Here is a 12772-nt window from a genome sequence, read left to right as displayed (position 1 = left end):
ATCATGAATGGATGTTGGATTTTGTCAAATGCCTTTTCTGCATCAATCGATATGATCATGTGGTTCTTTTCTTTTTTCTTATTTATATGGTGGATAACATTGATCGTTTTCCTAATGTTGAACCATCCTTGCATCCCTGATATGAATCCCACTTGGTCATGATGTATTATCTTTTTGATGTGTTGTTGAATTCTGTTGGCTAATATTTTGTTGAGAATTTTTGCATCTGTGTTCATGAGGAATATTGGTCTATAGTTTTCTTTCTTAGTAACGTCCTTCCTTGGTTTTGGTATGAGGGTTATGCTTGCTTCATAAAATGTATTAGGAAGTTTTCCATCCTCCTCTATCTTCTGAAGTAATTTGAGTAGAATTGGTGGCAGCTTTTCCCTTAATGTTTGGTAGAATTCATGACTTGGTGAACTTTTATTGGTCTCAGCTTTGCTTAAATTTAGTAATCTGAGTGATAAATGCAACAGGAAGTATGATTCGGCTTTCATAAGGAGCCCTGGTGGCACTGTGGACTAAGCATTGAGCTGCTAACTACAAGGCGAGCAGTTTAGATCCAGCAGTCATAGAAAACACCATAAAAATAATCAATGTTCAAAGTTCTAATGTGATTAGTAGGAATTAGAGAAATGCAAAGCGCTTAGAGTTGAGTTCTATACTTGGCCTTGACCGATCACTAATTTTTTTTGGATATAGTCCTCATTACTCTATTGTGAACCTAGCATATGAAGCAACTTATTATATATATTATAAAATTTGGTAGGTGTCAGGTACTGTTGTAAGCACTGCAAAGGGGTTATAGATGCAGATAAGACTTCTAAGATATCAGGTTTCAAGGAGTTTACAAACAAACAATGTAATTTCCAATTGTAATGTACTGTGAAGGAAATAAAGTAGCATGTTAGAGAGTAAATGAGAAAGGGACTTCCCTAGGTAGGGACCCTGGGAAGTGACATTTGACTTTAGATTTGAAGGGTAAGAATGAACTAGGCCGGGAAGAGCCAGGGGAGGATCATTCCAGGCAGAGTGACAGCGAGTTTAAAAGCTCTGATATGGGCAAGGACTTTGCTTATTTGAGTAACAGAACGGAGAAAAGTGTGGCTACAGTTTCATGCCAGGTGCTGAACAAGAGGGGAGAAGGCGAGAATGAAAAGAGCGTGAAATAATCTAATGTAGGGTTTGGTTTAAAGTGTACATTTGGAGTGAAGAATATGAATAGATAGATATTCCTACAAAAAAGATGTACAGACAGCCAGTAAGTACAGGTGAAGATGTTCAAGATCATTAGAAATGCAGATCAAAATGACAATAAGCTACTACTTCACACTTCACACTCACTAGTTACAATAAAAAGACAAATAATAACTGTTGCCAAGTATATGACGTAATCATAACCCTCATCTATTGCTGATGAGAATGTAAAACAGATCGATGGCTTTGAAAGCAGTTTGGCACTTTCTTAAAAAGTTATTGTGTGACCCAGCAAGTCCACTCCTAGGTATCTACCCAGGAGGGGACTTAAGAGTGGTGGCTATATTTATTTATTAATTTTTTTAAATTGTGGTAATGGTTTCACAGGTGGATACATTTATTACAATTTAACTGTACTTTTAATATGTGCAGTTTATAACATGCCAGTTACACCTCATGAAAGCTTTACAAAGGTTTATCAACCCAGATGCTGGGTGAGAATAACCAGGAGAGGGCAGAGTTGGAAGTTGAGGATCCAGTAAGGTAGTGACTGTGTGGAGTTTTGCACTAGGTGGTGACTGTGGGATGGAGAGACTGACAGACGAGAACATACCGCAGAGGCGGGAGGTGGAGCTCATGGAACCTAGTGATGGGTCAGATGTTTGGATAGAGGAAAGGGAAGAAAAACGGTGGGAGACAGGTGGAGGAGCTGGTTGTGGGCATGAGAGAGAATCAAGTGTTCCGTGTTCCTTTTGGAAATACTAATCTTGAGATGCCTGTCCAAGTGGAGATGTTTAATAGGCCCCAAAGGGTATGAATCTGGCAATCAGGGGAGAGATCTGGATTGTAAATATAAAGTTGCAAGTCATTAGCCTAGAGATGGTATTTAGAGCCATGGGGGACTGGGTGATATTCCTGAGGGGAAGTGTAGACAGCCACAAAGGATCTAGAACCCACCCTGGGCCATTCCCATATGTAGAAATGAGGAAAGGAGACTGAGCCAGATCAGTAAGTGAGGAGCAAAGTGTACCAGCAGGGTGAGGTAGAGGTAGGTAGGAGATGTTTCCAGAAAGAGAGCATGACCACATGTGGTGAGTGCTGGTGAGTGAGCGAAGAGTGGATAGGTGTTCACTGCCATGGTGATCTGAGTGGCCTTGGTGCTAACGAGCAGTTTCTGTGCAGTGGAGTGGGTAGAAGGTAGGGCAGAAGAGGAGGCAATGCAATTAGCACTGATGGGTGTATTAGGCTCTAAAAGGAGCAGCGATGTTGGGTGGTACCTAGAAAGGATGTGTGTGGGGGTTGGGTCAGCTTTGTATATATTGTTTTATGGTGGGTGATAATAGAAGATGCTTTGAATGATCCAGTCGAGAAGGAGTAACTGAAGAAGGAGAAAAGAGAGAATATTACAAGAACCAACGCTTTGCAAATTTAAAAAGAATCCAGAGTGTAGAATGGAGAACTTGACTTTTGAAAGGAGGAAGGGCTACTCCTTTCGCCCAGGTAATAGTGAGGGAGAAGAAAATGAGTTCAGAAAACAGCTTCAAGATTTAATGGAGAAAATAAGGAAGTTGACTGAGAATGAGTTGGCTGAGAAGCTGGGGCGGGGGCAGGTGTGTCCCACCAACCTGAAGAGCAGCAGAGAGCACACACACTACGGCAAGGTTACCAGCCATTCCTGAATGCTCTGGGTTTGTGGACATGGATTTAAGGTAAGACTGGTCAAACGACATGACCTTTTTTCTCCCACAACATTCAATGGCTTAGGTGCAGGTGGGAGAAGGTGGAGATTGGGTTCTATTAAGAGTTTTACCAGCCTCTCGGAGGAAGACAAATAGGGTGTGGTGCAGTGAGTTCCTTTAGGTGACTTTTTGCCTTGGTTCTTTGGAAAAACAACTTGGGAGATGTTCCCTCTAAGTCCTGAGGAATTGTTCCTTTGCCCTAGCTAGTTCTTTAGAGAAACAACTTGCATAGGGCTATTGGGAGAACTTCCAGGTGGTTTTGTACCTTACAAGGTTTGTTACTTTTTCCCAGGGAGTTCCCTGGGTTGACTGACATTTTCAGGGTAAGCTGTAAACAGGTTGATGGTTTGATACTTTTGTTCTGAGTTGATTGACATCTCATGGGTAAATGAGGATTGATTAAACTCTGCTTTGGTGAAGGAAGCTCTCTCTTGTAACCGATGAGGATTTGGATTTATAAATAGCGGGAACACATATGGTTGACGTATGCTAAGAGCTGGGCTCACAGAGAAGTAGAGCCAAGTGGGAAGTGAGCTGTCCTAATGATGGACTTCTAGTGTGGCGCTGTAGGATCAGCACTGGACTGTGAACCATAAGGTCGGCAGTTCAAACCCATCAGTTGCTCCTTGGAAACCCTCAGGGTTGCTATGAGCCTAAATTGACTCGACAGCACTGAACAACAACAAAGGTGGCTGTGAGCTTGGTCAGTTAGCATTGCAGAGGTTGGTGACAGAGAGGCCTGATGGCTGAGAACAAGCATTAGAACTGAACACGCTGGTTCACTGACAGTGAGCTGGGTCAACTGTGATGGAGAGGCCTGCCCGTAAAGAGTAACGAAGAGATCAGAGCCAGCTACTGTACTAGGTCTGAGCTGGGCTAGTTAACAACAGAGAGGCCAGTGGCAGAGAGTAGCTTAAGAGAGCTGAGCAACTGTTGTGCTGGCCCTGGGCTGAGCTAGCAGAGACCCAGAGGCCGAGAGCAACAGCTGAAAGAGCTTAGTGGACTGCTCCGCTGGCCAGTTAGCAGCAGAGAGGCCAATGACAGATGATGGGGAGCCCGGTGGTGGAGAGCCTGACAGCAGACAGGCCAGTGATGGAGAAGCCTGCATAGCAGAGAAGGCAGCAGCTTCCTGGCAGAGAAGGTCGTCTCCAAGCAGGGAAGCTGTAGTTGCTGATCACTAGAAGAGGGCAGTGGAGCTGCCAAAGGATAAGCTTAGAGCTGTCCAATGGAGAACTTATCTGCTGCATGGTCAGAAACCATCGTTCCTACAGAAGGGAGGGATGTGCTCTCCATTCCGGGAACTTCTCCAGATCTTGCCTGCATGCTTCCTGATGCTGTCCCTGAGTTGTTCCTGATATATCCAAGTTGATTATGACCCCGAGTTGTAGCCTGTTACTTCCCTAATAAACGACATAACTGTGAGTATGCTCTGGGAGTCCTGTGTGGCCATTACAGTGAAGTATTGAATTCTGCAGAGAAGTTGAGAGTACAGTGGGCGGGAACAGTTGATGCTAGAGATGGTGAAGAAGCTGGAAACTAAAGGTATGTCTAACCTCCATCTCTTAGGAAGCAGCTTTGCGTTGATCCAGATTCATACTCCTCATGTATTTAGATAGTTATATAGGACCATAGAACCCAAGCAAGCTGAGGGCAGGGTTTGAAGCTGCAGGGTTGGGAGTGGTGAAGGGTTTAGCAGGCTGTGTGAGAAGTGAGTAGAGTAAACGTGTTGGTGGGCGTGAGATGCTCAGCCTTTGCATGCCCCTAGTGACAATCAGAGATGGAATGCAGGAGGTTTATTTAACTGATGAGGGTTAAGAACTAGCAGGCCTCAGAGGGGCTGTTCTATGTGCGCATAAGTATATCTGTCTAAATCTCTGTTGAATTCCCTGAGGTTGGTGGTAAGAGTGGTAATGGAGGGCAGCTAGGGACACGAGGGACAGTACTTGAACATTCCCGATGACACCCACAGGGAAGGATGGCAAGGATGTAGCCTGGATAGCTTTGGTAGCAGTGGAGAAGATGTAAGACACTTTCCTCATCTACCTCTTATGTGTGGGGAGTGAGAAGTAGGCAGGGCAGGTGAGTTCTTCAGGGAAGTCAGGTTTCAGTGAAGGCAAGAGGTAAGAGAATGTTGAGGAGAGATGGAGTATTTAGGAGATGAAACAGTAGCCCAGATGGTCCTGCCTTGGAGGTGGGCTAGATACCTTCATAGTTAGCAGAAGGTTACTGAGAGAGTTAACATTGTAAATAACGAGAAGGCAGAGGGACTTGGTAGTCTTACATATGATTCTCAGGGGATTAATTTGTCAAAGAGAAAACAAAACAAGAGATGTATTCAAAGATGCTTGGGGCCAGATGGCTCTGTTGGGAAGAATTTAGGGCCTTTAGGGACGTTGGTGGCAGTCATACCCTGGAGGTTCTGTGAGGGTCAGTACACCCCTGTTTTCAGCACTTGAAGCACAAAGATTCCAGAAAAGGAGTTCCAAGTCTATCTTAAGGGAATTGATGCTGTTAGAGAACTTAGCCTGGAATAGACAGGGGCAGCCTCCTCTCTTTTCTCCTTCTCACTACCAAGGACTGATCACATTTTCTTGAAGTAGTTCTCCCTCATAAATGTGTCCACTGGTAACTTTGCACAAGGCCCTGATTCTCCCTCAAGTAATTCTTTGCATCTTTGAATATATCTCTCATGGTGAATGCTTCTTTCAGTATTTTCCTATTCAAGTTCCAGACAGAGTGTTCAATTAGCCCAGCCAGCCTTTTGGCTCAGGCTGTTGCTAAACTGCCCCTAAATCAGATGCCAGCCCCAGCTCATTGCCTGTGACAGGGGCCATTGGATAGAGCAGCTCAGGCATGAATGGCAACTCTTGTATGGAAGGTATTGCAGACCAGTGTCTTCCATGGTAGGTGGGGTGGGCAGGCAGGGGTGATAAAGGCCTGTAGAACTCAGGTTCCCAGGTTCACTCTGCTTTTTCTTCTTGGCAGCACTGATGTCTTCATCTGCACCAGCCCCATCAGGATGTTTAAGTACTGTCCGTATGAGAAGGTAAGACATAGGTCTTTCTTGGAGAGGTCCTGATTCTGGTCACAGTTAAGGAGTGCTAACACTCGAAGGCCCAGCTATAAGGACATGGACACTGAATGCTGGGCTGTGAACTAGCCTTGTCCCTCCCTGAAGCTCCATGGCTGACCTCTCATCTGGTCCTGCCTGTCTCAGTCCATGGTTTCCTGCTTTAAATATTTTCTGCTATTCATCTCAAAGCCCATCATTAATTCTTTTGGATTCTCTGGGGAGGGTGGCCCACACACATTTTAGTATAGCATACTCTAGTAGATTATCCCCAGTTTAGAGTTGGCTTTTGAAGGATGAGACAAGGAGAAAAAGCTTGTCCATAGACTCACAGCGACCCTGTGAAGGGTTTCCAAGGAGTGACTGGTGTGTTTGAACTGCCCACCTTGTGGTTAGCACTCCAGTGCTTTGCCACAGTGCCACACTGGGACTCAAATATTAAAGCATGTGTATTTATTTACATAAAACGTCTTATGAAGATGAAACAATTGAGTAACATTTTCTCCATACTTATTGTATTTATTGCAAAGAAATTTATTGCATGAAATTGAGATTTTCCAGAAATTGGACACCTGAAGTTTCTAAACCCAAAGCAAAGGACTATCGTCTAGGAGAGGTGCATTCATACAGGAGAGGTGCATTCATACTAGAGAGGAGTTCAGTGGCCCTGGTTCCCTTCCATTGGAGAGGGTCCCAGCAACTCTGCATAACCCCGTTACTTGAGCCCAGAGCCTTGCCTGCTTTGGGAGCTCTCTGCAGGCCTGACTTCTCTGTATGGTTTGCACATTGCTCTTACTCTTAACTCCATACTAAACAAAATCTATATTGAGTGCCTTCTGTGTGCTTTAAATGGAAAGGGAACTCTTTTACTGAGGATCTTTTAAAAATGGTATGTATACAACAAAGCATTTGCCATCAACCATTTTTATATGTACAATCCAGACATCACAACTACACTGTGTTGCACAACTGTCACCACCATCCATTTCCAAATCTCTTTTCTTTCTTTCTTTTCCCTTGTTTTACTCTTCTTTCCTTTTGCTGAAAGTTCCTAATGGTTTGTTTTAATGAGAAAATAAAGTCTACTTTGTTTCCCTGCAAATCTATGGGAGGAAATAATAGAAAGAAAGTAATTTCCTTTTTTCCCCCTTTTCCTTTTTAACAGCCTTCCCTGTCACTCAAGTTAGCTCATGTCTATATTCTAGCTAGTGAATAATTCTTCCTTTTTGCTCACCCTTTAGCTATCATAAAATGTTTATTATAGAATGAAAACATTTCCTTGAGTTTTTACAGTAGGGGTCTCATGCAGTATCTTTGTGACTGATTGATTTCATTCAGTGTAATGTCCTCCAGGCTCTTCCATGTTCTATGATGTTTGGCAATTTCATCATTTTTCTTTGGTGTTGTGCAATATTCCATTGTGTTTATGTACCAAAGTTTGCTTGAAGTTGCATCAAAGTTTCCTCTGTTGATGGGCATCTAGGCAGTCTCCATCTTTTTGCTCTTGTGAATAATGCTGTAATGAACATGGGCATGCATGTATCTTATTTCTTGAGGAGATGTACCAAGTAGACAGATTGCTGGGTCATACTGTATTTCTATTCCCACCCTTCTGAGAAAGCGCCATCCCATTCTGAGAAAGCGCCATACCATTTTCCGTAGTGGCTGCACCATTTTACAGTTCCACCAGCAGTGTAGCAGGGTCCCAGATTCTCCACACCCTTCCCAGAATTTGTTATTTTCTGGGGTTTTTTTTTTTAGCTTTTCTGTTAATGCTCAAGACTTCTAGTGTGGTGCTGTAGGTGGATTAGCACTGGACTGCAAACCACTAGGTCAGAAGTTCAAACCCACCAGATGCTCCTGGGAAATCCTATACAGGGTTGCTGTGAGTCGGGACCAACTCAACGGCACTTAACAGCAACAGTATTCTGTCTTGTTTTTGTTTGCATATGTGTAATGGCTAATGTTTGTTGGCCACCTGAATGTCATCTTCGGTGAAGTGTCTGTTCGTGTTCTTTGCCCATTTTTTAACTGGATTGTTTGTCTTATTGAGGTGTTGAACTGTATTGTAAATGTTAGAGAGTAGTTCCTTGTCTCATGTGTCATTGCCAAGTATTTTTTCCAGTCTCTTGAGTTCTTTGTTTACTCCATTGATGAAATTTTTGATGCACCTAAGTGTATAATTTTTAGGAGGTCCCAATCATCTATTTGGTTTCCTATTGCTTGTGTTTTCAGTTACGTTTGATGTTATATTTATTCCATGTATTAGAGTCCCTAAGTTTGTCCCTGTTTTTTCATTGATGATCTTTATAGTTTTAACTTTTACATTTAGGTCTTTAATCTGTGTTGAGTTTGTTTTTGTTTGTGGTGCTTCATTTTTCTACAAATCTATTTCTGTTTTGCCAGCACCGTTTGTTGAAGACTGTCTCTTCCCCATTTAATGTATTTTGGTCCTTTATAAAACATCAATTGACTGTAGGTGGCTGGGTTCTCACTTCTGTCCCATTGTACCAGACTATTATGATTACTGTGGATTTGTAGTAGTCTTGAGATCAGGGAATGAGGAGCCTTCTGCTTGTTCTTTTTTAGTAATGCTTTGATAATCCGGGTTCTTGCCTTAACATATACAGTTAATGATTAGTTTTTCCCTTTCTTTAAAGAATGATGTTGGAACTTGTATTGGTATTGCATTATATCTATAGATTGCTTTGGGGAGTATTGACATTTTCACAGTTTCTTATCCAGGAACATCGTATATTCGTCCACTTTTGTAGGTGTCTTGATTTTTTGTAGTAGTGTTTTATACTTTTCTGTGTAAAGGTCTTTGGTTTCTCTGGTTAGATTTGCTCTTTGGGTTGGGAAGGAAAATGGTATTGTTTTCCTAATATCCTTTTCAGAGCTCTCTTTACTAGTATAAAGGAATCCAAAAGATTTTTGTATATTAATATTATGCCCTGCCACTTTGCTGAATCTTTCTGTGAGTTCCAGTAATTTTCTTGCTGAGTCTTTGGACTCTTCTGTGTATAGGATCATATCATCTGCAAATAGAGTTTTTTTTACGTCTTTGCAAAATATGCATTTAATTTCCCTTTCTTGTCTTATAGCTCTGGCTAAGACTTCCAGGACAGTATTGAGCAGGAATGGCGATAAAGGGCATCCTTGTCTGGTTCTTGTTCACAATGGGAAGGCTTTCAGTTTCTCTCTCTGTTGAGAGTGATGTTGGCTGTCAGTTTTGTGTATATGCCCTTAATTATGTTGAGGAATTTCCCTTCTATTCCTATTATGTTGAGTGTTTTTATCAGGGATGGGTGTTGGGTTTTGTCAAATGCCTTTACTGATTGATTAATATTATCAGGTGGGGTTTTTTTCATTTGTTTTCGTTTATGTGGTAGATTATGTTGATTGGTTTTCCGCTATTGAATGATCCCTGCATATTTGGTATGAATCCCACTTGATTATGATGTGTTGCTTTTTTGATATGTTGTTGGATTTTACTGGCTAGGATTTTGTTGAGGATTTCTGCCTCTGTGTTCATGAGGGATATTGGTCATTTTAGTGGTACCTTTGCCAGGCTTTGGCATCAGGATTATGTTTGTTTCATAAAATAAATGTGGGGAGCTGTCCATCCTTGTCCTATTCTGGAATAATTTGAGTAAAATTAGTGTTATCTGTGCTCTGAATGTTTGCTAGAATCCACCAGTAAATTCATCTGGGCCTATACTTTTTTTGTCTGGAGTTTTAAAACGAATTGATCAGTTTCTTCTTTTGTTATAGGTCTGTTCAAGTTTCTTACTTCAGTCTGTCTTAGTTTAGGTTGTTGATAATGTTGTTGGGTGCTGTCAAGTCGATACCAACTCATAGCGACCCTCTGCACAACAAATGAAACAGTGCCCAGCCCTGCACCATCTTCACAATTGTTGTTGTGCTTGAACGCAGTGCTGCTGTTACTTTATCAGTCCTTCTTACTGGGGGTTTTCCTCTTTTTTGCTGACCCTCCTGTTTCCCAAGCATGATGTTGTTCTTCAGGAAATGGTCCCTCCTGATAACATGTCTAAAGTCTCAGAGTTGAAATCTTACCATCCAGGTTTCTAAGGCATAGTCTGGCTATACTTCATCCAGTACAGATTTCTTTGTTCTTCTGGCAGTCCATGATACTTTCAGTATTCTTCTCCAACACCATAACTCAAATGCATGAATTTTTCTGCAGTCTGCCTTATTCATTGTCCAACCTTCATATGCATATGAAACAATTGAAAATATCATGGCTTGGGTCAGGGGCACCATAGTCCTCAAATTCATATCTTTGCTTTTGAAAGAGGTGTTGTACAAAAGATATGCCGAATGCAATAATACATCATTTGATTTCTTGATTGATTCTTCCAAAAGTGTTGATTGTAGATCCAAGCAAAACAAAGTCTTTGATTGCTTCATTCTTCACTCCATTTATATGGATGTTATTTATTGGTCCCATTGTGAGGATTGTTGTTGTCTGTATACTGAGATGCAGTCCATACTGAAGGGCTCGTGGTCTTTGATCTTCAGCAGTAAGTGTTTTAAGTTCTCTTCCTTCCAGCATGCCAGGTTGTGTCATCTACATATTTGTCACAGGTTGTTACGGTAGGTAGGTCATGTGTTTCTAGAAATTTGTCTGTTTCATCTAGATTTTCAAATTTGTTTTAGTACAGTTCTTCGTAGTATTTTGGTATTAGCATTTTCATTTCTGTTGGTTCTGTGTGTGGCATCACCCATATCATTCCTTATCAGTGTTATTGTTTACTTTACCTTCTTTTCTTTTGTTAGATTTGCCAGTGGTTTTTCGGTTTTATTAGTCCTTTAAATGTACCAACTTTTTGTCTTGTTGATTATCTTTTCTTTTGGCTGTAGGATTACTTTGCTGTTCTTTTTCTAATTGTTGGAGATGTTGGATTAAGGTGCTCACGATTTTAGTTCTTCCTTTTGGGTGTGTGCATTTAGTGCTAGAAATGACCTCGCTGAGCACTGACTTTGCTGTGTCCCAAAGGTTTTGGCATGCTATGTTTTCGTTCTCATTTGATTCAAGAATTTTTTTGTTTCATTTTTTATTTGATCTAGTACCCAGTAGCTTTTAAGCAAAGTGTTATTCAATTTCCATTTTTTCATTAGTTTTCCTTGATCTTTCTTTCTATTGTTGATTTCTAATTTTATAGTGTTGTGGTCTGAGAAGATTCTTTGTAGTATGTTGATGTTTTAAAATTTATTGAGACTTGCTTTGTGGCCTAACATATGGTTTATTCTGGAGAATAGTCCATGTGCACTAGAAAAGAATGTTTATTGTGTTGTTGTTGGGTTGAGTGCTCTCTATATAGTTGGTTGATTGTGTTGCTTAGTTCTTCTGTGTCTTTGTTGAGTTTTCTTTCTAGATGTTTTATCCATCAATGTTGTTAAGTGCCATGAGTCAGTTCTGACTCTTAGTGATACTGTATAGGGTTTCCTAGGAGTGGCTGGTGAGTTTGTACCATTGATCTTGTGGTTCATACTGCCCTTTGAGGTTGAGTGCTTATCCTGTGGCACCATACCAGTACTTCATCCATCAATAGTGATGTATTAAAATCTCCTACTATTATTGTGGAGTCCTGGTGTGGTGCTGTGGGTGAATGCACTAGACTGCAAAATTGGTTTGAACCACAAGGTCTGCGGTTCGAGCTCACCAGCTGCTACTAGGAAACCTTATACAGGGTCATTATGACTTGATGGCACTTAACAATAACAACTATTATTGTATTGTTTATGATTTCTTTCTTTAGTACTCTATGTCTTTTGAGACTTTCCTTGGGAGCATAGGTATTATGGTTATGTCCTTTCGTTCAGTTGAGCTTTAATCATGAGATAGTGTCCTTCTCTGTTTTCATGCTGGTTTTTGCTTTAGAGTGTACTTTACAAGAGATTAATAGTGTTATTCCTGCTTGTTTCTGGTTGCCATTAACTTGATATGTTTTTCCATCCTTTGATTTTTTGTCTATTTTGTGTTCGTGTGTCAGGTGTGCCACTTGTAGACCCCACAGAAGGATTCTCTTTTCTTATCCATTCTGCTACTCCTGTCCTTTGACTGGTGCATTTAATCTGTTGACATTCAGTGTAATTATTGATAGGTCTGAATTTATTTGTCATTTTGCTGTTTTTTGTTTTGTTTTGTGATGTTGCTGGATTCTTTGTTCCATGTAATTTTCTGTACTATGTTCATTTTGCTTTTATTCATTCACTTTTAGGTAATTAGAGACCATCTTTATGCTGCCAACCCCCCCCCCCCTTTCTGCCTGCTGACCTTCCAATAACTCCAATTTAATGTATCTGTCCCTCAAATATTGACTTCTCCACCCTGTGTTCATCTTGCTCATCTCAGTGAGTGACAGGGAAGTCTGCCAGTCCCTTGAACCTGAAGTCTAGCAGCCATCTGGATAACACCCTTCTACTTATTTGTTTCGGTCAGTCTATCAGATAAGACCTGTTTCCTAGTGAATGAATTTTGGAAAAATAATGGGTATATCTCTGCTTCTCTCTTTCCGTTACTACTAATATCTTAGTGTTTCTTCCTGGGACTCCTAAATTGTCCATTCATTTAAAGTCCATGTAAAGTCAAAGGTGTTGGAGGAGAATACTGAAAGTGCCATGGACTGCCAAAAGAACCAATAGATCTGTTTTGGAAGAAATGCAGCCAGAGTGCTCCTTGGAGGCCAGGATGGCTAAGCTTCGTCTCTCCTACTTTGGACATATTGTCCGGAGGAAACAA

At 41.2% G+C, this 12772-nt stretch overlaps 1 protein-coding gene across 1 annotated transcript in view; it reads left to right on the top strand.

Annotated features, from left to right (window-relative positions):
• LOC102822832 (5'(3')-deoxyribonucleotidase, mitochondrial-like) overlaps window positions 1-12772 on the top strand; it is a 50405-nt gene that overhangs the window by 18994 nt on the left and 18639 nt on the right. Inside the window, exon 3 of the mRNA XM_006877692.1 lies at window positions 5922-5982. Within this exon, the coding sequence (XP_006877754.1) occupies window positions 5922-5982 (61 nt within the window). The remainder of the gene's footprint in view (window positions 1-5921; window positions 5983-12772) is intronic.

This window comes from Chrysochloris asiatica, unplaced genomic scaffold (assembly GCF_000296735.1).
Source record: "Chrysochloris asiatica unplaced genomic scaffold, ChrAsi1.0 scaffold00556, whole genome shotgun sequence".
In the NCBI taxonomy this organism is placed as follows: domain Eukaryota; kingdom Metazoa; phylum Chordata; class Mammalia; order Afrosoricida; family Chrysochloridae; genus Chrysochloris; species Chrysochloris asiatica.
This window is presented reverse-complemented; position numbering and strand designations above follow the sequence as displayed.